The following is a 27,887-nucleotide window of genomic DNA, read 5'->3' on the forward strand; positions in this document are numbered from 1 at the left end:
CGTTTCAAAACTTTGTTCAAAATACTGCATAACCCTGAGCTGTTTCCTTGAACTTGTCTCAGAGAAGGAAAAATCTTGCGTCTAATACCTATGCAGGCTGTTCTCAGGAGTCAAGCAGGAAGAAAATGAAGCATCTGATCTGCTTCCTGATTTTGTTCCTTGTTTCTGGAGTAGGAAGCTTTGATCTTGTTATCGACGAAATCCCAGATGTGAGTATTTCAAGGCAGGGCCTAGGTCTCCCTTCCTTGCTGATGTCAATGTTGGAGCTGCAGCTGGCTTCGGCTGGAGCAGAGCTGGGTCATTGCTTCAGAGCTCTGCTTGTATCTCAGGAATTCTCTTCTACTTTTAGCTGTAAATGGGATGGTTCTGATAATTGGGTTTCACCTGTGATGCATAGTGTTGCTTTTTTAATATTTTTAAAGTTGGGATAGTATGGGCATAACTCCGAGTTTCTTTTCAAGCAGGATTCATATTTTTACCTCTGCTTTGCTTTTTCTGGTGGTTTTAACCTTTAAACATTCACGTGGGCTTGTATGCTCAGATGTTCAGTGTATTTTATACCCTGTTTCCCTGTAGAAACAGCACCAAGATATCTGTGTGGATGGGGTCTCCTGTATAGACCACTATGAACTTCAGCAAAGCTTCATATGGACTCAGGTTTTTGTTAACAAGAATTCAAATACAGAGTTAAGATCCTATTGACTACACTTCCCTCAGCAGAGGGATGATGTAATTTATAGAAGAGCTTGTAATTTCTTAGGATAATACAGTGATGAAAAGAAGTATAGTTATAGCTTTGACTCTGAAGCTGAGTCCAAATTTAAACCCCCAGACTCAGGTGAATTTAGATTTGTGTGTCTACACCCATTTCCACATTGCCATACTGCAATATTTCTGTGAATTCAGCAGGGATGGTGTGAAGCTTTCTTTTCCTATGCAAGATTAACAAAACGAATTAGTGAGCCAGGATATCTTCTTTTTCATTATTCATATAGCACTTTTCATGACACAGTGAGATTTTTATACTGAGTTTGTAATTCCCAGGAAAGATACTCCAGACCTGTGGTCCTTTCTAACCATAGATGCCGTATCAGTTTAACACCAATGTGTTTAAAGAGTTTAAGTTAATTTTGTGCGAACCTTTGTGTGTGTGCCATCATATAAGTTGTAGAGCAACTCATGTACTTAAACTTCTTTATTGCCATAAATTAAACCTCTAACAAAATTTAATTAAGAGTTTTGCTGTGGTGTAAGAACCACGCTTCCAACTGAATCAGTGCAGCTTTGCATTGGGAAAACATCTGATGTTCCTTTACTGTCAATGGGACAACTTTAGTTCTCAGGTATACTAGTATAAAACCAGAGACAACTTCTACTGGTTTGAGCAGAAATTCTCTGAACTTGCTGGTTTAAATGAGATCAGTATCTGAAATGCTGTAGTTACCATGGCTAGACCCATCCTAATGATAATCTACCTCTTGCTCTTTAAAGTCATTTCAGTGTGTTAAATATTACTCCTTGTTTCAGAAGGAAAGGTTGTAAAATGATGGTAAAGGTCATGATCTTATAAGAGTATATAGAGCTAATTGGCCACAGAGGGAAACTGAATGTGTGAAGATGCAGCATTTTGGTCTGAGATGGCTTGTGCCTCTGCTCCCCATTTGCACCAAGGGGAGGTAAATTGCCTTTGGAACTCTATTAGAGTGCTGATCAACAAAAAAATCAAGTGATAAATAAAACAGTAAGGCAGCAGAAACACCTCTTTCTTTCTTTCTTCCTCTTTCGCCTCTAGGAAGTGGAAAACCTGATTGACCTAGAAATCGATGGATTTCCTTCAAGCTCCAAGACAAGAAATGGCAGGTACCAGGTACAGTACCCAGAAATGCTTCAAAAGAAGGGAAACAAGAATGCCTGGGAGCTCTCTCCAGGTGGTTTGTTCTGTGTCAAGGGTTGTGAGTGTGCAATCAGGTGGGACCAGCAGGTCCTTATATGCATTGAGACCTCCGTATCTCTTGTTGGGATAAGAACTGCTACTATTGTTTATGCAGTACCTAGCACAACAAGGCTTTGTTCCATATCTGCGCTCCTAAGGACCATAATACAGATGCTAATCAATGGAGATACTTGTGTGTCTAACTTCATGTGTGGGAAAAATCCCATTGATACTGGTGAGGCTTTTCCACAAGAAAATGGAAAAGTACTTCAGATACTGGCAGTGTAGGCTGAAACCTTTCAGTCCTGCAGGTAGTCCATTCATTCATATTTAACCCAGGTCAAAAGAGTGCAGCACATGTCACACAGGTAATGAGCTGGTGGAGTCTGAGACCAGGGAAAAAAAAATTGTTTCCAGCACGCTGATGGGTTGCAGATTATTATAGTCTGTTGGCTTCCGAAACAGAAACATTTAAACCAGCATTGCGGGAGTTTTCTTGTGACTTACCCACTAGTAATTAAAAATAGTAATCATGGAATCAGTTTTTTGAAGATATTAACTTTTATTACACTGCATGAAAGAAATGATCAGAGTGGACTTTGTCCTCCACCAAGCTCTGGAGCTTGTTCAATATAGTGAAAACAGAAGATCCTCTTGAATAAAGTTGGATTTCCCAGCATCTTCGAAGTTAAGCACAGGCAAACATGATTCTTCTTTATACTAAGGCTTTTTGAAAGGGGCCTCACACAGAGTGTAAATGTGACTTACTGACACCAAGAGCCCCCATTACACTGCAAGAAAAATGGAAGATTTCAGCATAAATATGAATCAAGCCAGCTCACATTTGCCAGACCAGTATTTAAATAATTTAGTCATGATCTAAGCAGAAATCCCCTCTGGCTGCACTTCTTCAGGGCATCTTTTCTTTCCAACATATCTGTATTAGTGCCATATGTATTATGTTGCCTCTGTTCCCCAACTTTCCAGATACATTGTAGTATAGACATATGCATGCAGTAATTTGCAATTCTACTAGTGGTTTTATTGTACCAGTTATTCCTTATATTCCCATATATTATTTCCCATCCTTTACCTAATAAATGAGTCTTTACAAACCAGGAGAACTAAGATCTCAGCTATAGGATGAGCTACACTTATGTTAGTTGAGTCACAATAAAATATTAATAAATGAGATTAAACTGAACTATGTGAAACATTTTGAGACAGTAGCTCTTGGCCAACAGTAGCACACATTTACTTACTGTTAATCACTAGAGGAAGGCTGTCTTCCAAATTACTATTTTAGCACTATGGTTTTCTACAGTGAGGTCACTAGCCCATTGGCAAGAAGACAACAGAACTCTGCAGACCCTACTGATTAGCTCTAAATAGAAAGAACTGCTTTCTAGGTCCAGATCAGGTATTCTGGTGAAAAATGTTTGCTCCTGAGTAATTCCAAAACCACTGTGTCTCAGGTATGTGAATGGTCCTCGTGACCACAGAAACAGAGCGCCCCATGGGCTGGAATGCAGGTAACCTTGTGAACCTCTATATGATGGTGCACTGCCGTTATCTCTGTTTTAGAGGTAGATAATGGAGCTTCTGTCTAGACTGTGAGATGGGATGTTCTGTAGCATGCCTCCCAGTTTTGGTCCTGATCTCTGGCTGTCCAGAGCCAGGAGAGATCACACTTATTTCCTTACTGCCTTGCCTGCATGGTTTCCTTTCCATGAGAACCAGCACAGGAAGAAAATATGGAAGAAGAGAGAGGGTGGCATCAGCTGGCTGGAGAGCCCCCCAGCTCCCAGGGTATAAATGCAACCAGAGAGACCAGGATCCATCTGCAGAACTGTGAAGACAAACTTTGCCAAGCTCTTAGGTTTGAAATGGCTCTTCTTGCACCTCACAGTAAGGGTTATGATCCCCAAAATGAGTCTGAAGAGGCTGCAATGAAATTGCGGTGTGCTAAAAACTGCTTAGAAAATGAATCTGTGAGGAAACAACACCTGAAAGAACTGAGAGGACATGCCAGGTAGATCTCATCTTCTTTCTAGTTTCTCATGCTGGGCATCTGCTTTTCAACCTTTTTCTTGCCTCAGTAGAAAAGTAATATTTCCTTCAAATGCAGTATAACATCTCTGACTCTGCTTTCCTTGTTTTACTAAGTCACACCTCAGAGTAGCCTGTGGACTGCAACTTGAAAGCAATGGTAAGCTAGATGATGTAAAAACTGCAAACTCTTGTAATGCATCACCTCTTGTAATGTGTTCCTCCCTTAGACACCGTGGCTTCTTCCTCCACAGACAGGACAGGAGGAGTCAGGGCCAGCAGCCCTGGATAAAAGTTAGCTTGAAGTACCCAATATTTTCTTGACTGTAGACTGCATAGTAGCAACATTCATGCACAGTGATTTGAACAAAGATCGTTATGGAGGGCTAAATATCCATAACTTGCTCAGATGTCAGAAGAAGACAGGTCTCAGTACCTGAAGATAGCACCCAGCATCTGTGAAGACCAGATCCTTAAAACAGTTCCTGAGGCACTTGTCTCCACCCTCATTAACAATTTGCCATACATTAGCTATTGTACAAGATACTGTTTCTATGCAGTGCAGTCATCAGCAGATCTGAATGTGATTTAAAGGCAAAGATCAGCCATGAATCCTCACGTGAGAAATAGCATGAGTCTTACGTGCCACAGAAGACCCTACAAAGCCTATGTTCTCAGTAACCACACCAGCACTCAAACTTGACGTATAATTATCTACAGCTCTGTCCTCCTGACCTGTTGGAGTGGCTGCCCTCTGCAACCTTTGAGATCCCAGCAGGATGATTGGCTTGCCCCATGTCTGATCTCTAAAAACAGCAGAGGGAGGCACTACATGTGCAAGTGATAAGCTCACATCTCCATCAGCGCCTCCCCCTTCTCCACCCTCACGAAAACAGACAGGAAGAAAACCTGGGCATCTTGAAAGCCTTAAGCATCATTTGTAAAGTGAGTCGGGAACTCTAAGCTCTTCTGAGAATCAGAAAAGTACCACAACAAACCAGATCTCCTCTGTGCTAAGGTCTTGGTCTTCATCTTTTCAAAATTAGATTCGTTTCAGTTAAGGTTGGTTTAGTCTTAATTGCTATTCATGCTGGTGATGTTTCGTATGCCATGGGTATGTGTGGGGACAACAGTCATTCTTCATGGTGTGGTTCTTTATCAGATGTGAAGGGTCCAGTTCACTGTACAGTGATGTTTGTGGGGTGTCGGGATGGACTGAGCAAGGATCAGTTCATCTGGGTTTGCAAAGGGACTCTAGAGAGCCATAAACCTCCATATCTTGAAATCCCAGACGGACTGTTTCAGATGGAGCCTGTAGAGCTAGTAAATAAAAACCCACATTTACTCTCAGGCAGGTGGAAATCCTGCAGTCTCTCTACCTGGCTTTAAAGGATCCTTAAAATCATCTCATTAAAATGATCTTGCTATGACCTGTATCATCTCTTATGCAGCCCAAGATTTTCCTAGTAACAGTATATTAATTAGCTTCAAATGAACTTAGTAACTGTAGAGCAAGCCTTATATGTACCATGTAACTAATGCAGTTTTCGTGAGCATCTTCTGTGGTTTTGGGTCCTCTTGGATTCAAATGCTACTGAAACCTGAGATGAGATTGGTATGTTTTGGTACATTTTTATAATTTAGCCATCAGTAGCTGAACTAGTCTCCCTAAATTCCTGCTCATCAGCAGAGTTGAACGGCTCAGTTCACTTGCCTCCGTGTACGGATCTAGCAGGGTCCAAGACATCTTACTTGGTGCCAGATATCATGCAAGACCTACAGGACCTTCATGATCTCCTGGAGCCCCAGCTGAAGGCCAGGGTGGTACCCTTGGGTACCCACTCCTCTAATCAGTACAGTCAGCATGGTTTAGGGCAGGACTCATTCAACCAAATGGAGGTATCTATTTTCAGGTGAAAGGGGTCACTCCATGGACTGTGAAGAGCTGAGCTTGCCCAGCTGTGATGATAACACCAAAGTAGATATCTGCATTAAACAATTGCACCTCCCCCTACAACTAAGTGAGCCAAATCCCATCCCAGGATTACCTATGCAAGTTTAAGTTTTAGGGAATTAAACAGAATGATTCAAATGGCCACAAGATGTCACCACCTCTTCAAAGATATTTCCAAATGGAACTATTCATAGGCCAAGGGAAAAAAACAACCATTAATGAGCAGTATCAGCTCTTCTAAACAGCACATACATACCTAATTTTACATATATACAAGTATATAAATGTAATATTGATTACACAATAGGGGGGTTTATATATACATGTTGCATATAATATGATAATATATATTCTAAAATGTAAATGAAAACAAAATGAGCTAAAAAGGTTTTTGAGTTTTTTCCACTTGTCCCAGAAAAAAAAAAGATAATATTTCTGTTAAAATAAAGGGTTTCTGAGTATGACTTTTTGCCAGCATGTTTTGCTTTCAGGAAGAATGTTTTTGTTCTAGAAGAGAATGTTTTCTAAAAAAAATAAAAGAGAGAGAAAGAGTTGTCCTTCTGGTTTTGATAGCCTTGAAGTCGCAGCTGGGAGATCACGTGCTCCAACATCCCATGTCTAAATACATTAAATAACACAAAAGGCATATGCAAAGTCTGAGAACTCAAAACAATTCTCATGATCTTGGAAAGCAGCTTTTAGATGTTACCACTGTCTGATCCCTGTCTTGAAACAGCCACAATCTGTGTTCTTAGCTTTGCTGAAATACATTCTCCATATTTTTCTTTTCCAGCGAAGTACATCTGACTGGGGGTATGTTGGAGATCTGGTGAGTTTTTTTCTTCCTCTGTGGAAAATAATACTGAACAAAGTGATTTTCTAGTTAACCATTTTTTTGAAATCAATCCTTTTGTTTGTTCAGTTCCTTGTTTTTACCACTGGTTGGGTATTAACCTATTTTCTTTAAACACAGCACTGTTTGCACAATGCTGTTTATACAACTGCTCATGGAGGGAGAAGGGTATGGCAAATATGAAGAAATAAGCATCAAAAGTGATTAGACAAAGACAGTATCTTAATATACCGGTTTAATACTGTTCTCCCTCTGCCATGGTTTAATCATTTACAAGACTGGGTCAGTAACCAATGCTTCAGGTCTCCTTTATTTAGGACTTCTATTGGAAATGTAGGTGCTCTCCTCCTCAGTATATGATGTTGAGGATTACTGTGCACCCTTCTATGCTGGATTGCACTGATAGGGTCATTCCAATGACTGGTTGCATTGTCAAAAGCAAGGAAATCATTCCAGCTTAATAAATTCTGTCTTTCAGCTGAAATGTTATAATGAACTATATTCACATGAGTACCCTGCCACAATTGCCAGGCAAAACATGGAGGTGTCCTGAACTTGAGTTTGTGTCCCATCTAGCTGCCATATAGCAAGGAACAGCACTTGAAAAAAAGGCACTGAGACTATAAAAGGAGTTGATATTTCCCTCTAGGGCACATTTTCTAGCTGTGTCCTAAATTTATAGAGTAATTTTCTCAATTACAGGTGGAGGACGATGACAAGATAGGTCTTTACAGCTACAAAGTTCAATCCACTATAACGTCACGGTTGGCCAACACAATGATCCAAGCCAAAATGGTGAATAACGCCAAACGGTCCCAGCACATAGTGTTTGATGTACAAGTCCCCAAAGGAGCCTTTATTGACAACTTTACTATGTAAGTAGCCTTGTGGTCTAGCAGGGTTCAATGTGGTGGCAGAATGTGGTGGGAGGGAAGTATTTGTACAAGCAAAACACCTCTTATTATTTTCCAGGTTCAGTGTAATTTTAGCAGACTTTCTCAATGAAAAAAAGCTCATGTCATCATACTGTCTGTCTGTCCATCTCTTCCTTTCCAGTAATTATTGGGCCATTGGCCAACATCAGCAAAATTTGACAAAAGGACAGAAGCCTCAACTAGACTAAGCTCCTAACTCTCTTGTGCAAGTTGGCACCAGATCAAAGGAGAGAGAGAGAGACCCAGATAAGAGCCCTCGCTGAACAGAAAGGAACTAGGCTCGTTCAGTACACATTCAGAGAAGCAGCAGCCAGCAAGCTGGTCAGGAGACATGTCCTGATCCATGTTCCAAAACAGGCATGACATCAGTAACTGCCTGCCCTGCCCAAAGAATGGGGAAAGTGTGAAGGAGGTGGGGGAGAGCAGATCCTCCTCAGAGTACAAGAGTGCTGGCTACTTGAAATAAAAAAGCAGGTAGGGAAAAAGATACAGATCTAGTGGAAACCAGACTTCATTACTTTGGGGTTAAACAAGAGCCTTATTATTTCATTTCCCACCAGCTTAGATTTCACTGATGTTCTTCTAAAGTGAAGAAACAGTGATCAATTGTAAAGTTGTTTCTTTTGCAAACTGACTGTGCTTCTCTCTCCTAGGGACATCAATGGTATAACATTTACCAGCAGAATTCGGGAAAAATCTGAAGCCAGAAAAATGTACTCTCAAGCAAAAGCCAAAGGCAAAGCTGCTGGAATAGTAAGGTATAAAGACTTTGGCGTATGGGTATTGTACTGAACTTATTCATAGGAGAACTGAGGTGATCCATCCCAGGAGAAGAAAGATGAGGGGGGAACCCTGGGAAGGAAATGGGTTGCTTACTTACAGCAATTCTGATACTTAATTGTCAAGGACTTATCTTGTGTTTCTGCTTTCAGCTTGATAAAACATACTGTGCTAACAGACAACAGCAGTTCCCTGATATAGACCACAGTTAGAATCAGCAAATGCATAACTCTAAACCAAATGCAAAGAAGCTCTCTTTCTCCTTGTATTTTCTCAAAATAACCCCACAGCTGACTTTTCAGGAGCAATGCCTTGGATATGGAAAACTTCAAAACTGAAGTGAATGTGCCCCCAGGGATGAAGATCCAGTTCGAACTTCACTACCATGAAATGATTCGAAGGAAACTGAGCTCCTATGAGCATGTCATCTCTGTGAGGCCAGGACACTTGGCAAAGCACATGGAGGTAAAGTAGAGCTGGTGTGTGTAGGCAGCACCCCACAGGTGAATCCTCACTGAAAAAGCAGCCAAGGTTCCTACAAGCCCCACAGCAAGATGCTTCATCTACAGCTCCTTCCTTTCATATGGGCTTGGTACAAAGCCTCAAGGTCACTGTGTAGACCAGCATGAAACACTTCAAACCAGGAGCCATGTAGCTACATGAGTGAGGACCAAATGTGTCCTGCCTCGTCTTGTACTAACACAGTTGGGCATCTCCTGAATCGTGACTGACTCACGTCAGAACCACTTGGGCAAACAAGCTTTGGCCTATATATACCCTTGTGTAAACTTGCCTTGACTGAAGGAAAAAAACAACGTTTGCTATTTATTTGGAACAGTGCTTTTCACAATAATCCCAACTTCATGAGATAGTGTCCTATGAGAGCAGATGTTCTCTGAATGACAGTCCCTCCACAACTGTCTTCCGGAAGATGATTTGTCTTATTCTTACCCTCTTTCTTACACTCATGCACTCTGACATCCATCAACAGACACAAGATACAGGGCGAGCTGGACATTTCCATCTGGCCATTCTTATGTTCCTGTTTCATAAATATCTTCTTCAGCTTTCCATGGCTTCAGCACAAGCTGTATATGAAAGTTTGCTGCTCACATTTCCTTGGTGCAGGCTGTGATCTTCTTCAAGCTGTCCAAAGGCCTGAGTCAGCCCTACTGAAAAGGACACCATGTCCTGCCTCCTAGTAGTCTTACTAACTATGCAGAAACACAACCAGAAAAAGGCCTTATCTCAGGCTGACAGGATAAAACCTTTATTTTCCAAGTAACCTTGGTTAGCCAAACAAAAGCAAAAATACTCTCTGTCCTGTCAATAGCATGAGTAGGGAGGGAGAGAACTCATCACTGAGTGTTCCCCTGGCCTCCTAACCCAAAGCAGCACTGAGGCAGAGTCACTTCATGCTTCTTTTGTGCTTTCAGACTAAACGATGGTATCACCCTTGACTCCTATCCCACCACTTGCCCCAGAGGGTGAAAAAGAGGAAGAATGAGCATTACCACCAAATTCTTTCTATTCTTTGGACACTTTTTTTTTTGGCCTTTCCATTGTGGTCTATTTTCAGCATTGCATGGATCCCCACCACGAATAAGGCTAGCCCTACTGGCACGTTCTCTCATCCCCCAGCTGGAGTTTGCCTGTGGAGGGTTCATAAGATCCTGGTACAATGCTGGCACTGCTCCATACTAAATGTCTTCCCTTCCTGCCTTTAGGTGGATGTCCGCATTATTGAGCCACAGGGACTTCGCTATGTGCATGTTCCTAATTCACTAGGAGATCATTTTGATGGAATCACCACCATCTCCAAGGGAGAGAAAAAGGTAACAGACACAGACTGGAAATAGCGTGAAAACTTCTGGTTTTACACTTGTTCTTTTGCAGTCACGGCATTTTTTCTTACCTGCCGGAAGCATGCAAAAATATGGCAAAAAATATAGTGTCTTCATTATTGATGCCTAAATGTATGTACAAGATGCTCAAATACTACAGTGACAGCAGTATAGAAATAGTGTGTAGTCCATTCATCTTTGTGCAAAGCTTTTAATTTGTAATTCTGAAAGAGCAATGCACTGAGATTGCTGAATGTGAAAAAGGTAAGTGAGTGATGAATATCAGGTGGAATAACCATTCTGGAATAACTCCACAATCTCAGTTTCAACCGAGAACATCTGCATAGGGACTTATTTTAGGACTGCTCTTTTCCTTAACATTCTTACCCTAGCTTTCTCCGGCATAGCTCTTGGGTATAAGTAAACCATCCAACAGCAGAGAAGTTTTTCTCAAGAAACTTCAAGCAGTGACTCTGGGAGGGCACACCTCCTCTCGCTCTTACATAGACATTTAATACAGGATACGTGAATCAGGCCCAAAAAGTCTGTCTATACTACTATAATAATATATCAGACAGTATTGTTTCTTAATATCTAGGCTCAACTTTATGTCTCATTCACCCACATTCCTAGTTCAGCAAATTATTTCAGAGGTAGTGTGTGACTATATATATTATGTCTTATCTTCTCAGGAAATTTCAAGTTATCCAGTCAAAGCAGAGAAATAATGCCATAAAGTCTGCATAACCAATCATGTGACTAATGAAAATGATTCCTAGTACTCAATTTACAGACAAATTACAAGCTTTCATTTGTTTGAGAAAAAATCAATTAAAAGGCTATTTAAAATGTTGATAAAGTTATGGATAGTTTCAAGTAGGTAAATGTTAAATAAGCCAACATATTACTTACTAGAAATGGTTTGCACAGCTCTAATTGAAATATTTGGTGCTCTAGATGGGTCATCTTATTTGTGCCACAGTTGCTACTACTGAATCAGCATATCCAGGCAAACCTTAGTGCTGTTTTCCTTTTGAAGTGACAAAGTCCATTTTCCACTTAAACTAAGAGTACAAAGAAAGAAAGAAGAAAAGCATTCAGTGAAATAAGATATTTCATGAATAGATGAACTCCTTTTGTTTCAATGATCCAGCTTTCACGCAGCATCTGATTGACCGATGATCACTTCTCATTTCAAGGCTCATGTTTCTTTCAAGCCAACGATGGCTCAGCAAAGAAAATGCCCCACGTGCTCATCCACAGCAGTAGATGGAAATTTTGTGGTGCAATATGATGTGAACAGAGAAACCACAGGTGGAGAATTGGAAGTAAGTGTTGCTGTTTAACTGTGATGGGGGATCTGTGAATAAAAGAATTTCTGTCATCAAGCAAACTGTGCTAAATAAGCTTCATCGTTCAGGAGAATAAGCATGAGAAAGAGCTCTGTATCCAATTGAAAGAACAGAGAGGTTTTAAGTGGGCAGAATGGATTTACTTAATTTATGGCTAAGACATGGTCCTACATATAGTCAGGAGCAGATTCCTGTCTTGTCCAAAATACAATGTCTTTTAAACCTAGCAGCACTCTGGTGATTTAATGACGAATCAGAGGACAGAGTCATTGGATGTTGTACCAACACATCACAAGGAGACAACCAGAACATCACTATTTTTATGTAAACGTGAAGCAGAATTATGGCGTTGAATTATTACAGACAGAGCAGTCTTTTTTAATATGTTTTTCATTCCTCCCTATGCTAGTGCATGGCAGTTGTCTGAGAACCAGGCTCTGCTTTCCTTGATAAAAAGTAAAGACTGTGGAGTATAAATGGTGTAAGGCCACAGAGATGTGCAGAGCTGAAAGTTAGAATTAGCCCATAAAGAAGAACAACATTTTCTGCTCAGTTATTGTCCTGAGTTTCCTGACATCTTTACTATAGCTCACTTTACTGTGAATATTTTTATTTTATTTTGCAGATTTTTAATGGCTATTTTATTCACTTCTTTGCCCCGGAAAATCTTGATCCTCTGCCCAAAAACATTTTATTTGTTATAGATGTCAGTGGCTCGATGTGGGGACTGAAAATGAAACAAGTAAGTGTTTGACCTCTATTGCAAAGTGAACCTCCTACCAACTTTTCCCGTGTGCCTTACCATACAGTTACGTAGCAGACTGGCACTCAAAATTACCAGCTTAGTTCTTTACACTTCACTCCATCAAAAGCCTCACTGAATCTGAAGAACATTTGGTGAATCAAAGACTTCATGATTTTACTCTTTATTTGTAATGCTCCTTCCACGTAAGGAAGAAGTGATGCCATCAGAACACAGATTTTAGCTCTAAATTAAAATTTTAATTGACAGATCACAAAACATTTTGCAAAGGCTCTGATCCCCTTTTTCTCTAATCTCTCCTACCGAATCCTGGGAAAGTCTCAGTGGGGATACTACATCCCTGCTTTCAAAAAGTTGTGGACAAATTGTTGACAGTCCACTGAAGAGCCATAAGAATTGTTTAGTCAACATAACCCATAGGGGGGGAAAATGCAAAAAATAAGATGTTTTAGTCTGCAAAAGAAAAGACTTGGAGAGACATAATCAGCCTCCAAATATGCGAACAATTATTCCAAAAGGGAAACTCATCAACTGACATTCATGCCCACCCAGGGTAGAATAAGATGGAATCAGATAGATTTCCAGTGGGAGAGATTTATATTAGATATTAGGAAAAACTTTGTAGTGCTGAGAGGGGAGTTCAGGAGATTTTAGATCATGTGTCACTGAAGGTTTTTAAGAACTGGCTAGACAAACATTAGTCGGGAATGATCTAGGTATATTTGAATTTCCTTCCAAGCACAGTACTGAGGTGTGGCAGATTGCTTCCTTGGGGAAATCAATGCTGCAAAACTGTGGTACAGGCTAATTGTCACTTATTTAAATCACACATCTTCAAACAGATGTTACGCAGCCTGAAATGCCAGCATTGCAGACAGAGCTAAGTCTCCTGAGCTGATACGAGCAATTCCTCTCTCCTGAACCACAATGTCTCACAAACTGCTTGTCTTTCTCACCTCACTCTGTGTTAGCAGGAGTTAAGCAAAGATGGGTTGAGTCACATGGGTTTGTTCTTGCTAATTGCATTTTTTCTATGTTTCTTCAGTGAAAAGTTCAACTTTATGCAAGAAGTGCAAAAAAGGAAAGATTTGGGTAGCAGATGCTATTTTGGATTCCAGTGCTCATGTTCTTATTCATTAGAGGCATCTGCCTGTAGTCCCAAGAAGATGCTTTCAGCAACTGGAAGCATAAACTCATCTTCTCTTAAATTTCTTCTTCTCAGACCATCGAGGCCATGAAGGCAATATTGAGTGAGCTCCGTGCTGCTGATCAGTTCTCCCTTATCGACTTCAACCACAATGTCCGATGCTGGAGAGATAATCTAGTCTCAGCCACCCCAGCGCAGGTTGAAGATGCTAAGAAGTACATCCAGACAATCCATCCCAATGGGGGTATGAGGTTTTGACTGCAAGGTTCTCATGGTAGTTAGATTTCACAGGAACAGATACCTCAGACAACCTTCAGACTGGCAGAGTATTCCTAACAAAAAGTCTGATTCCCAACATGGGAAATGTGTGCCCTGGGGCTAAAGGAGAGGAAGGATTCCAGTTTATTGTGTTAGAGGATGAGATGGCATTTTCTTCTACTGAATAAGCTATGACAGATAGAACATAGAACATAGACCATAGAACAGCTGCCTTTAATCTACAGGTCCTACCTCCAGCCTCACAGATCCCACATATCCTTGAAAGACAAAGGCCATCTCATGCCTTTGTAAATCAGATCGTAAGCAGCCCAACTCCAGGGTCTCCACTGGCTATAATTTGTAGGCTACACCATGATCTACTAAATGCCACCCTAGGCAAACTGTTCATCCTTTTTGTGCCTTCATTTCCCATCTGATAAAAAAGGACAGTTGCCTTTTTCAGCCTTACAGCACTTTGGGTGCTTCATTTGTTAGTGTTTGAGCAATTTGTACAGAAGGGGTTCATGATCATTTTAATCTACTGCTCTCTGAAGTGCAGTTCTGGTTTAGTTGTTCAGTTATTTGTATGCTGATAGTGTGTAGAGGGTCTCCCAAACCTCAGAGCCTTCTGGTGCTGTGGCACCTTCATTTCCAGCAACTTTCACTGGCAACATATAAGTTAGAATCAACATGAAGTTATAGACTTGTCCAAGATCATCAGTGTGTTGGGAATAGGAAACCATGTTGGATAAATGAGTGTCTCATAAGCCTGACTTTGTTATCCCAAAACAATTGACAGATAAGCTGAGACCTGTTCCCATCCAGCAAATCCAGTTTGCAATGCAGCATTTTATTATCCTGACTCTGGAGCCACTATTTTTTTTCTTTCTTGACAAAGAAAATACCCAATTTTTGACTGCTCAGCCTTCCTACTCCTGTTCCTTTCATATTAATTTCTTACTCTGTCCCTTCTGTGCCACAAGCCAAACCTTTAGACAGGCTCAGTAAACATACACCTCTTCTTTTCCAATCAAGATGTCCAAGGAACAGGCTGATGCCAGAAAAGAAAATTTCATCATGCTCTCATTCAATCATTTGCCTGCAAACGCACTACTTCTCCCCACAGCAAATAGTTCCCAACATCACAAATGGTCCCACTGGAATTAGTGAGGGGGAATGGGGGGGCCACATGAAGATGACAGCCTGGGATGAAAAAGGGAACCAGAGTGCAAGCAGATGTACCGTAAGCATCACAGAGGAGGGGTTTTGCTGCCTTGATCTCAGGCCTTGTCCATGCTGATTAATTCCACTAGAATCTCAGAACTGATCTGGATTCAACAAGGGGCTCGACAAGAATCAAACTTGTTTTCTTCGTTGTGTCTTTGGCAGGCACAAATATCAATGAAGCTCTTCTCCGAGCCACATTCATCCTGAACGAAGCCCAAAACTTAGGCATGTTGGACCCTAACTCAGTCTCCATGATCGTATTGGTGTCTGATGGAGACCCGACAGTAGGTAAGGATCCTGCTTTAGGTGAGAAGAAAAGCCTGTGGGGTTAGCCTGAGAAAAGCAGGAAACAAGTAGATGCTTTGACAGTAAGTTAAAAAAAATCTGTTTCCCTTTCTTCCAATGCCTGTGCTGCTTTTGCCAAGTGCTATAGGTGCCATGGGGCTTTGCACAGAAGCTTGCAAAAGTTGAGCAGATCATGTTATACAAGTTATGCACTTCTTGCAATTACAGAGATGCACAAGTCCTGTAGGAGAGGTAATCACAACAACCTTAGAAAAAGTTTCCTCTTCCAATGACCTTAGCCTAGACAGACCTACGCAGCCCCAAGTGTAACATCAAAATCAGGAAAATAAAGTAGAAAGCAAATTAATTTGGATTAGATTTGGTACTGGTTAAAAGCAATCGTTTACTGCAAGATGCCATTCCAAAAAAGGCTGCCATTAAAAATAAAACTGAAAAAAAGTCAGTTCCTATGGTGGCAGAGAACATCTTAAGTACAAGAAACAAAGTAAAACCTTTATGAAGATGTCTTAGTCTGCAGACACCTTGAAGCAGCGATTCTGGGAGAGGTCTAGATGTGTTAAAAGTACAAACTCCCCAGGAAGTTAAGAGCCCTGGATATACAAAGAATATGCATCAGATACAAAAAAAAAGAGTTCAAAGAAATCATCTTCAGTGGAAACAATTTGTTAATCTCCATCCAGGAGAAGCTCAAATGTCACTGTAGGCACTGCAAAATGGAGATTTGGCATCTGAGCTAATTGTCTAGATTTCCCTTATATTAAAAGAGAACCAGAGACACTGGAAGAGCATGAATGCATCTACCTTGACGGAGACCTCCTCCATTGCTCAGATGGATGTCACCCTTTATGTGTCTCCAAGGTGAGCTAAAGCTGACGACGATCCAGAAGAATGTAAAGCAGAGCATAAAGGACGAATTCTCTCTCTTCTGCCTTGGGATTGGGTTTGATGTAGATTACGATTTCCTGCAGAGAATCGCAACTGACAACCGTGGCATGGCCCAGAGGATTTTTGGAAATCAGGAGACTTCTGCCCAAATGAAGGTGCGTTTCTGGCCCATTGCCTCTGAAACTCTCCAGTTCTGTTCACAGCTGTGGAGATGGGTAACTCCACTAGCAAGAGCAGAGTTACTGTAGGTTCACAGGGGTGGTCATGAAAAGTATAATTTCTTCTGGAGAGTCCTGCAAGATGACTATCATGTATTAGCTTAAGTGCTCCTAGTTACAATTTTTGTAGTATCTATAATACATACTTTACTGCTCTTTGTGGCATTAATATTCTATAAAATAGCTCTAACCATAAAAAAAGATCTTCTGAATTAAAATTAAGGCCTGGATTTTACCTCAGGCCTCTTCAGCACTAACAAAAAGCATAGATATAAATGCTAAATGATAATCCATGCTTTCCCGGTGTAAGAAAAAGTTCAATTCTAGGAGGCTCTGGCTCCAAATCTGAGCAGCAATTGCTGATGAACAAATTCTCGCACCTTATTCTGTTTCTATTCATCAGTTTCATCACCTGTGCAGGCTTCTCCTACTTCTTCTTTCCCAACACAAGTGTGATAGGACACACACCAGTGTGCCAGGACACAATTTGTGGTGTTCTGCCAAACAGAGCAGCTCTGACAGCGCAGTCCCTCAATATGAGACAGCCTCCATCCATAGCACTGTATGGGTACCTGTTTTCACTCTCTGATTCCATATGCTAAACCCAGCTGTGCACACATGCCAGTTCACACCAGCCAAGTACAACAGGGTCAGAAAAGGGTAGACAGTCTACAGCATAGAAGCAAAACCAAGTGAGATACAGGTCTAGGTTTTGGCAAGAATTAGGTGGGAAGCAGCTATGTGGCTTATACAGTAGCCAAGAGCTGATCAACCTGATAATAGATTCAGGCCCATATACACCTGTGTTCAAGCCTTTTAAGTCTAGGAGAAACACAGCCCATCGGCTTCTGACCATCCTTTGACTTCCACAAGACTTGGGCCAGACCCTCTTGCTGTACCCTCTTACAAGTGTGCTGAAGTCTAAGTATAAAGGAGTTTGCTTTCTCTGGGACAAGGAAAGTCCCACTTGCCCATTAGGGCTCCGGGTTTTGTCACCTGCTGTCCTTTCAGTAAGGGTGACACATGTGGAAGGGTTGCTTCGGGTACAACAGACTCACTTCTCTGTCTCCTTCCATCTCAGAATTTCTACAACCAGGTTTCCACCCCGCTCTTGAAGAAGATTCAGTTCAACTACCCCCAGGAGTCAGTGTCAGACGTCACCCAGAGCAGCTTCCACAACTACTTCGGTGGCTCAGAGATAGTAGTGGCTGGGAAGGTCGACAAAGAAAACCTGCAGCACTTAGAAAGCATCGTCACAGCGACAGCAGTGAGTGAAGGTGTCCCTCGGATACCTTCTCCCGGGGTTTGGGCTGGTTCATCCACTCGTGTGTACAGTCTTCTTGGGGGGTTATTGCCAGCAGAGTGCTTTGTCCGCTTGGGTTCTGGGTGGGAGCGTGGGGAAACTCATGGTGGGGGTTGTCCAACAATGTTTCATAACAGCTTCAAGTACAGTCACAAATAGTCACTGCCTGCATCCTGCAGCCTGCCAGAGGAACTGCCTTCTAATAAATGTACCATACAAAATTCAGTTGCAAGCCAGACTAAGACTATGGAGTCCTCCTTCATGCTTTGTGAAGGTGCAGGGGAGATCCCCTAAGGTAGCTCCTTTCATGGCTGAACCTCCCATTGTTGGAGAGTTCAAGCTGGTGGGTCTACAGTGTGTCAAGTCCTAGGACTGTCCTTTCATGCTCTGCCTTGTGCCATATGTGATGAGGCTTTCCCCGTGTTTTCAGGACGGCTCTTCCAGGTGGAGTGGGATGGGGTGGGAATACTACATCTAGATCCTTCTTTCTGAGGAGGAACTGAAATATCCACACTTACAGGGCTTAGGAGTTGCCATTTGTTAGTTGCTGGAAAAAAATCAAACATTCAATATTCTTTCCTGCCAAAACACAGTGCAGTCCAAGGGTCTGTGGGAGAAGTAGAATTTGGTTCCTGTTCCTCAGTAGGAATTGGATGTGAAAAAGCCTGAGGGGAGGATGGCAGAGCTCTGTTAAGAGCCTCTTCTTTTGGCATGTGGTAGCACCCTCTTTGGCTACTGCTGACAGCTCCTTTACCTATTTTAATCCACTGTCACGAAAATGTCTTTAACAGAAGACCCTCTTGTCACAGCTCTCCTCCCCATGGCAGTCAGGCCAACGGTGCTGGGACTTTCTGATCTAGAAGTGACCTTGGGCAGAGCCAGAGTGGGGCATTAAAGACAACCATACTAAGAGGGGAACTCAAAGCCACCCCATTCTCCTGGCTTACCCTCCATTATCTTTCCCTCTCGTTGATTGCATAGGCAAATGCAGAGCTCGTCATGGAAACCCTGCGAGATGTTGAAGAACTGGATGGCTTCATGAAGAAAGACAGATACGCAGATCCCGAATTCACTAAGAAGCTGTGGGCCTATCTGACTGTCAACCAGATGCTGGCAGAGAGGTGAGGACAAATGTGATCTGTGGTGGGAAGGAAAAGAAACTTGAGAGCAATCTGTTTCTCTCTGAGATAACAGCTATGAGGCTACCCTCAGGGTTTCAAATGTGTAAGGTAAACAAATAAAAATATAGGTGGGTGATATCTTCAGCCACATTCCTCCTATTTCTAGCACTCGCAGATAACAGGGAATAGAGTTTGGGAGCAGTTAATTAGAGGAATAAGGGTCAAACAGATCTGGCTGTGCGGCTGAATGAATGAAATGAATGGGAGATTTGCCTTACAGAGCCTGAGTAAAAGCTATGGAATGGTTCAGGATGAATCCCCAAGCAGAAAGATGTCTCCTGCTGAGACCAGGAGATAGACTGGGCTTCTTCAAGGCCAGGCCAAAGCCTACAGAAGCCAAGAATAGTCTTCTTATGGAGAGTGCATTCACACAGGCCCTCGGCCTATCCTTCTTGCAACAAGTACCACTATTACCACTCTGTGGAGGAATTGTCATGGCAGCTGCCCTGTAGAGCTGCTAACCATGCCTTCTGTTTCATTTTCCACCCAGAAACACAGCCCCCACTGCAGCTTTGAAGAGGAACATCACCAAATCCATTCTACAGATGTCTCTTGACCATCATATTGTTACCCCCTTCACAGCCATGCTGATAGAGAACCCTGAAAAGGATGAAATAATGCTGGCAGACCAGCCCAAAGACCCCAGAAGGGGCTGCTGCCCAGGTTAGTGTCTCAGTCTGTCCATTATTCTACCTCTTTTTTTGACTTTGTTCTTCTTGTGTTGGAAGAACAGCCATGTTCATTGTTCACTCCAGGTGTTTGTGCTTATAGGATAACCTGTATTTTCAGTGAAAGCTGACCAAACCTTCAGCCAGTTTGAAACCATCCTGTTACACAAGTGCTCTTTGGAGCTATTGGCTTCAGTGAGGACTCAATGTGCCAACATTGCAATGATGAGGTTTCCAAAAAGCCTACAAAGTCACAGATTGAATGTCTTCTTACTGGGACAGATAGGTCTAGTTCCCTGCATGGAAGCTGTAGAATTGACTAAACTGTATTTTATCACCACTTTTAAGCCTTGCAAGCTTCCTAAGATTGTTATCAATCAGCCACCAGCCCACATGGAATCTGAGCTGTTGTAACAACAGAGTCCCTCATTAATTAAACTTCTAGATTTAAATACGTTACTTCAATATGTATTCCAAGGTCCTTGCTACAGCCAAATGAGGCAGGTTTGGCTTGGTCTGGCATCATATGGTAGAGTCAGTCTCAAAGCAATAGCTGTCGACATCCGTGGGTGTCTAGCGTATCCAAAGTCATTCCTGCACAGCCATATGCTTCCAATGAAACTTAACAGCAGCTATTGTGCGCCCTCACCAGTCAGCGATTTGGAAAAGCACAACTGCTGCTGTCAGGAAAACATTGCCAGTGCGATGCAATGGAAGCACTGAAAGTAAAAGATCAGCTCCTTGAACAGCAGAGTCTGGTGGTTTAAAACCTATTAATAAATGGCAGAGTTTACAACTGGTTGTGAAGGTAAGAAGCAACCTACATTACACCGACAGACAGCATTATCCAACTGGCATTTCACACTGGAAGTGATTGTGACTTTGCTGAAACTCCAAGCACATGTTCTGCCTGCTCAGTTCTCATGCTCCTGGATAACTAAAAAAAAAATGTCCTGATGCTGGCTTAATGAAATGGGGTTCTTATGTTTGTTAATAGTTATTTTTAGGTTCATTTCTTCTTCCTTTCAGTTTTAAAGTCTGCAGCTGAGACCCAAAGAGAAATTAAATAGTTGTTATTTATACTGCATACTACAACTCACAACTGCCAAACAGTTCAGCACAGAAATAGCATGTATTGCATTCATGTATAATGAATTCATTATACATGGCACCAGCTGACTAATTCAGATCATAATTATGTTGATTTAGATGATGCAGAGGATTTAAGTGATTTTAATATAGGTTCTTGTGTCTTTGTGTTTGATGGAATAGTCAAAACTTAACAACACTGAAACCAGGGTCATGGCATCTATGGATTTCAGGGACAGTGGGATGTGACTCTTGAACCGCGGTAGAGGACAGAGCTTGTAAAAATAATATCAAAGTAAATCTGTGCTTAGGATTGTGCAACACATGGGTTGTACCAAAAAGTTTGCATATACAAGGCATGGAATAGGTAATCTGAAATAGATTTTTCTGTCTGTCCTTATACAACTCCCATCAGAGCTGCACTGTCTGTTTTCATAGACAGAGATCGTGTTTCTTCCACTGAAATCACTCACTTCTCAAAGGATTGTCTAATTGTTCTTTTATCATGACAGACTTATTGCAAAACTGAGGAGCCAAGTCAGTGAAGCTTTTACCACCTACTAAATTTTTAAAATTCAGCTTTTTATTTGGCAAAACACTTAAGCCCTTGCATTGGGGGCTTTGCTAAAGTCGGGCCTGTTTGTATGAATAAGAGTTAAAAAGTCAGGCTCCCTTTTTCACCAATAGCTTATAGTTAGCTCAGCTGGCTTGGGAACTCGTATTCTTCTGGTGGAGACACTGGAGTAAATCCATCCTAGCTTCATTATACAAGTCTGTCTGTTGTAAACGGTGTTGTGCCTGCTTTACATTGGTATAACGCCAAATGATCTGCTGCATTACTTTAAAAATTACACTATAAAATATGTCAGCACTAACAAAAACCTAATTATGACTGTCATTTAACAGGTACTCTAGGATTAACTCCAAATGCACCTAATAATAACAAAGGTATCCCAGCCTGGGCCAATGACACAATTGTAGCAGCCAGTTTGCCTGAGCAAAGGAGTCCTCCTACGTCCTCTCTGAGCATAAACAGAGGTAAAAGCTACAGTATTTCTCTTCAAAGAAACACCAGACAGCAACACTCATCACCTAATACACAAATAAAAGCGATATAACCAAAGTTATTGGGCAATTTGGGAATTTCAGCTTCTGTGACAAGATGCTAAACCCAGTAAACGATGGAGGAGTCTATCAGTTGTCCTAATTTTACTTGTTGAGTTTTCTGAATTGTTGTAAAAGCTGTATCTTCATTTAGGGGCTAGTCCACAAGAGAATACATCAACTGCTGTGACTAGCTGATGAAGCTACTTCACTGCTGTTGCAGAGGACATCAGTGTGAAAGGTCCTCGATACGGCCCCTGCTGAAGGTCTGAAAAATATCCTCTAAGCTACAAGCATGAGACTAGTTTAGATCCTACTAGGATCCCAGCAACCCCATCTTCTGCTGCGTGCTTCCCTGAGGCTGAGGCTGCTCGCTGAGCTTACATTTAGCTTCTCTGCAGTAGCAAAGCTAATGTAAAGTTACTGCCATCGTAAATGACAGATGAATGTTCTGTGGTAGATAAAAATCTCTGAATGCCCTGATGACTGATGGATCCTGTTAATGCTTGGGCCTTTGCCACAGTTTAGTGCCTACTTAAACAAACCAGCTGTGAGAACCATTGCCTATAAAAGCAGTATAGCTACAATAACTCTGGGAGTGTGCCTGTGTGTGGATGTGTGTATTTACGTAGCTATCAAACAAAGAGCTATCAAACTCCTTCTCAGCATAGCTCAAGGGTTAATCTAAGACTTTGGATAGTCAAGAAACTGCTTGGAAAAGAAGGTGAGCAAGGCGAAGTTACCTGTCTAACTTATACATGTATTTCACACTGGAAATTCTTTTGTTCCTGGAAATGTTGATCAGAACAGGCCTTGGCATCAAGTTGAGGAAGATCAAGCATTTGATGAGAACAAGAAAAAATGATTGAGGGCTGTATCTAAGAGACTCGATATATTCAAAGATTCAAGACATTCAATAGCTTCTTCACCCCTTGGATGGTACCTACCCCCACCATTTCCTGTGAAGACATTCCTGGTCAAGGGTCTAGGATTTGTTTAGTGCACAAGAAGAGTTAAATACTTCCAAAAGATGAGGAACACTAGTGAATGACTGGAAGCTGGCCTGACTATCCCCATAGGCATGGGGCATGTCTCTGAATATTGACAGGGAGATGCCAACCACCACCAAACCAGCAAGAGCTGGGCAGTGCTTTGAACTTCAAGATGAGACTGGAGGCAGCTGCCTTCAGTGACTGGCGGAGGTGTTTGGCTCATTTGACACCAGTTTTAAAGAACATATGACTTTCAGAGGGGCCCAATACCACCAGGCTGTTAAACATACTGTGAGAACAAGTCCTGGATTGTATTCCTCCTCAGGGGAGTTGGTAGGCAGGATGTATCTTTACCCAACATCAGTATGGTGGTATGGAGTTGTAACGTGTCTGAGACCTTCTTAGTTTCAGAGAGTGATGTCCTGGGAGTGTGTCACTTCTAGAATTAGGCAACAGCTGGGCATGGAGGGTGTTGGATATTAGTTTTAAACAGAGGTGTCACCCAAATCCTGCTTTCCATGCCATAGGTCCTTTCCCGAATCTAGGCCTCAAAGATCTGTCCCTGTCTGTCTGGTGTCCAGATGGGTCCTTGGTCTCACCTGGAGGCTGGCTTCTATCACGAAGAAATAAAACTCAGCTTCTAGAACTCCAGGTTGAGCTTATGGCACCCTAGTGTGCAGCTGACCAGTTAAACCAGTAGTTCACTGCCCTTGGTGGTGTTCCACAAGCCAATAATATCGTATCATTTCCTTTTCTTAAACAGGGGAAGTATATGAGGAGAAAGTGTCTGAGGGGCTTTTGTGAGGAGCATCTGAGAACTTTCTTAGCTACTGCAGGGGTAGAAAGTGCCCTGGTCCTACTCTGAGGAGTCCCCAAAAGTGCTTGAAAATCCCCCGAGGAAAGCGTCTCAGTCTTTGTGTCCCTTACCTCGAGGGCAGGTACCGGCCTGCTTCTCATGCTTGTTTCTTTTCTATGTTTCAGTTGACAATGACCCACATTTCATCATACACCTGCCCAAAAGCCAAAGGAACATCTGCTTCAATATCAACTCAGAGCCTGGAAAGATCCTAAACTTGGTTTCTGACCCTGGTACTGGTAAGGAAATAAAACATGGTTTACTTTACAGCACACTTTTCTTCTCTCAGGTCTGAAAGGTGTTCAGAGAGAGCAGGGGAAATGCCTACAGGGAGGACTGTGTGCTACCAGGAGTGTGGTTGAGGGCAGTGGTTATTTCCCTCCACATCTGGAGTTTTGTGTCCAGTTTGAGGCTTGCCAGTACAAGAAAGCTAGTGACAAACTGGATCAAATTCAGTGGTGGCCACCAGGATGATGACTACAGGGCTGGAGCACAGGACATAGGAGAGACTGAGACAGCTGGGTTTGGTCAATCTTAAGAAAAGAAGACCCACAGTGAATCTTGTTGCTGTCTACAGTCACCTAATCAAAAGGTAAAGATGGAGCCTGACACATCTCTGAGATACATAGCTAATGGACAAGAGGCAACTGAAACAGGTTGCAACAGGTGAAATTCAGAGTAGGAGTGGGGTACTAGGAAAAACTTTTTCACTGTGAGATGGCCAAACACTGGGAAAGGAGCCAAGATAGGTGAGGAAATCTCCATGATAGGTGAGGATTCCTCTTTCTCACTTGTACTTTTAAAGAACAAAGTGGAAGGTGGATACAAAGAGAAATAAAACTGAAGGCATTCCTGGTGGCAGGCAGAAAAGATGCGTAGCTACCTATGAGCATTTCTTTAACTTCTGGGATATATGTAAAATGCAATGAGCATTTGGAAGCAGGTTAAGCTGGGCTGGAAATGCAGTACCATTCCTCCACTGCCCATCTGCGCCATGCCTTTCATGGATAGCGAGGGACTGAATGCCTTATGAATCAGCTTATACTACCAGCAAGACCTAACAACAATTCCCACCAGATTAATATGCTAAGGAATGAACAGTGACATCAGGAGGTGATTTAATAAATTATTCTCTTCTCTTGGCTGGCAAGATGAGAAAAAACAGAGGGGCAGAGGGGTCCCTGTTTCTGCTGATCCCATGGTACTCCCTGCTGAGATCAGAACTCCAAGTCTTTAGGTGGTGCGCCAAGATTTAGGCAACGTCTGCTTCTCTGCTCTTCACAGGAGTTGTGGTCAATGGGCAGCTCATTGGGGCCAAGAAAACAGAGAATAAGAAACTCAACACATACTTTGGCAAAATTGGTTTTTATTTCAAAAACAAAGGCCTGAAAGTGGAGATCACCACAGAAACAATAACACTGAAAGATGGATCTTATGGCATCACACTGACCTGGTCTGACACGGGGCATATCATTCGGAAACAGTAAGTTGCTGAGTATTTGTTGTCTGCCCTATGGAAACTGTTTGCAACACAGCATTGGACTGACCCAGCTATGGGTGGGATTCAGGTCACAGGGTGCCTACATCTGTGCCCATGAATCTTAGCTAGGTATCTGGGCTCTTTTTATAGTTAATGAAATTAGGCAGTAGGGCCAAGAGAGTGATTCAGTTGACTAGACACAAGTAGAAAGAGCTGAATTCCTCTCCGTACTGCGGACTGCATTAGCTAAGACCAGGATTCAGTTGCCTAAATGCAAGAACCTAATGTTATTTGAGATACCTTCAGGGTTCCTGACATGATGGGAGACATAACTCACGACATCCAGGAGACCTTCACCTGCAGATTAACAGCTAGCAGCCATGTTGGACATCCTACAGCACTAGACACCTGTTTAGGCAACAGGATCACTTCCAAAATCTCCATTCACTGTAGCAAGAGCTTAAATTTGTAGGGCAAGCTTTGGTTGCCTGAACATGGGCATGAAGTGTCTGTCCTATTAGGCACTGTCCTGCCAGACCCCTGGGTACCACTCCCAAGGCTGTGGGTTTCTGATGGATCCTCTGCCATACCTGCCAGCCCCACGTGGTTGTTCTGGGTGCCCGAGAGCATCTCAAGGGGCCTGAGAACTTAATGTGTGGGCAGCTGAGCTGAGCCCTTCCTTTGGTTCATCTCTGCTAGGCTTCTCATATCTGTGATGAAAGAAAGCAACGTTACTATCACCGTGGGTGAGGAGATGTCCTTCATGGTTTTGCTGCACCGTGTGTGGAAGAATCACCCAGTTAATGTTGACTTCCTGGGAATCTACATTCCCCCTGAAAACCAGTTTTCTCCTGCAGCTCATGGGCTGATAGGTAAGGGCTGCGGGTCAGGTGGTGGGAATGGTGGGGTACTAGGGAAGGTTTTTGCTAGATCTTTGAGTGAATTCATTGGTGTCTATGTCCTGATGGGAAAGGTGTGAAAATTATTCAAATAGAAAATGGGGGAGAGTCCTATGATGTCCAAGGACATTGTAGAACATCAGGGACCAGGAGATTATTCCTTGTCCCAGCTGGGGAGAGCGTTTTCAAAACAGGCCTGACTAGGTGACACTGCGACAGGGCTTTCCCAGCCTGGCCAATCTGCTGCGGGTAGAAAATAAAAAGACTGAATGAAACAAACGCCTCAAACCTTCTTTCTGAGAAGACTTCTGTGCAAACAGTTGTAATTCAGCTCTCCCCTGGATGACAGCCCTTTTCTGGCAATGATATAAAACAAAAGCAAGGGCTCAGTTCATGGGGAAAACGAGCCCTCTGAGCCCTGGACCCACCCAAGGCTCCTTTTAAGATGTGGGAATCCTGAGCGGCAGACGTTGTTTTCCCAAATAATCTTTGCAGCTCCAGTCTGCTTTCTTAGAAGAAGTTTTCTGGCTCAAAAGCAGAGCTTTTTACTCTCCAGGGTGGGTGATGCGATAGCGCTGGAGACACGGTGCCCTATGATCTGTGCAGGAGAGGTTTGCCTGCTGCAGCTAGCTTGATTTTCCAAAAGTGCCCGGCAGCAGCTTACATGAGAGCCTCAAAGGTTAGGACGTGTGAAGAGCTTTAAACCTCTCTTTGATCAGGTCAGTTTGCATCTGAACCAGAAGTGCATATCCACCACCAAAGACCTGGGCAAGCTCCAGAGAAACCACAAGCCACCATGGAAGTGAAAGGAAACAAGCTCACTGTTACCAGGTAAGAATAATGTGCTTTATTGCTCTCTTTCTAAATCTGACTTCTTTTTCTTTTTAATGACGTCAATGACTGTAAGCTTATAAACTCTCAAGGATCTCAGGGGGGGAAAAAATCCCTCTGTTTGCCCTCTGCTAATAATCTGGTTTTAGCAGTTGGCAAAACACTTGGGACAAGTTGGGTTCTTTCCTATTTTTGCATGAACAGTTCTGACTGTATAGCTGCCCAGCATCTGACCTTGGACAGGCCATGTAAAAGTGCCTGGGACCCCCACAAAAGGGCGCACGAGGTCATAGAACTGTAAAATTCACTGCATTTTGTGGTTGTTTGCACTCCCTGCTGGTGGAAGACTCAGATCTTGCCACTTTGGCAGAGCAGTGCCATGAACGAGCAGAATTATCGACGTTTTCTTGTCTACCTGTCATGCCGTGACCTTCCCTTTGGGTGGCCTTTTCCTCACAGGGGATTGCAGAAGGACTACAGGACGGACCGCGTGCTTGGGACTGATGTGCAGTGCTGGTTTGTGCACAACAGCGGGAAAGGTTTCATAGACGGCCACTACAAAGATTACCTCGTTCCCCACTTGTACAGCTTTCTGAAGAAACCCTGAATGCTCCAACACGGAACCAGTTTATTACAAAAAATTCTTATCTGCTCTTTCATGCCCAAACAACTCTTCTGAAGAGTAGCTGTCAGCCTATCAAGCCAGATCAACTGAAGGTGACTTCACCACCATTTGCTTTACAAATGATCAGTGTTTCAAAGCAATGTAACTCCCTTTTCTGTTAAAAAATGAAATCTGTAATAAAGTGACATGCTGGGCTGTAGTAGGTATCTCGCTCTTGCCATGTCTGATTTATTGGACAGTAAACTCCGTTAAAAATTTCAACTGTTTTATAATATACATTTCAATAGTAGACTTGCAACAGCATTGTGGCTCCTGCAATGTGGGTAAGACGCACAACCAGATTTAATACTTACAC

At 42.5% G+C, this 27,887-nt stretch overlaps 1 protein-coding gene across 1 annotated transcript; it reads left to right on the forward strand.

The window, feature by feature from the left end:
* ITIH2 (inter-alpha-trypsin inhibitor heavy chain 2) lies at nt 1–27,738 on the forward strand. Its single transcript, XM_009927883.2, has 21 exons — nt 1–209; nt 1,793–1,867; nt 6,730–6,765; nt 7,492–7,664; nt 8,378–8,482; nt 8,807–8,969; nt 10,232–10,339; nt 11,548–11,676; nt 12,326–12,442; nt 13,686–13,854; nt 15,258–15,383; nt 16,260–16,441; nt 17,586–17,771; nt 18,789–18,928; nt 19,479–19,651; nt 21,652–21,783; nt 23,823–23,936; nt 24,982–25,180; nt 25,877–26,049; nt 26,796–26,907; nt 27,367–27,738. Exons 1-21 carry the CDS (start codon nt 126–128, stop codon nt 27,512–27,514), a joined length of 2,844 nt encoding a protein of 947 aa, XP_009926185.2. The 5' UTR covers nt 1–125; the 3' UTR covers nt 27,515–27,738.
* Nucleotides 27,739–27,887: the final 149 nt, after the last annotated feature.

This window comes from Haliaeetus albicilla, chromosome 14, assembly GCF_947461875.1.
Source record: "Haliaeetus albicilla chromosome 14, bHalAlb1.1, whole genome shotgun sequence".
Lineage (NCBI taxonomy): Eukaryota > Metazoa > Chordata > Aves > Accipitriformes > Accipitridae > Haliaeetus > Haliaeetus albicilla.

Coding starts and splice junctions, on each gene's coding strand:
- ITIH2 (XM_009927883.2), top strand. CDS start 126: ATGAAGCATCTGATCTGCTTCCTGATTTTGTTCCTTGTTTCTGGAGTA. Junction 6,766..7,491: donor GGGGGTATGTTGGAGATCTG/GTGAGTTTTTTT, acceptor TCTCAATTACAG/GTGGAGGACGATGACAAGAT. Junction 12,443..13,685: donor GGGGACTGAAAATGAAACAA/GTAAGTGTTTGA, acceptor TCTTCTTCTCAG/ACCATCGAGGCCATGAAGGC.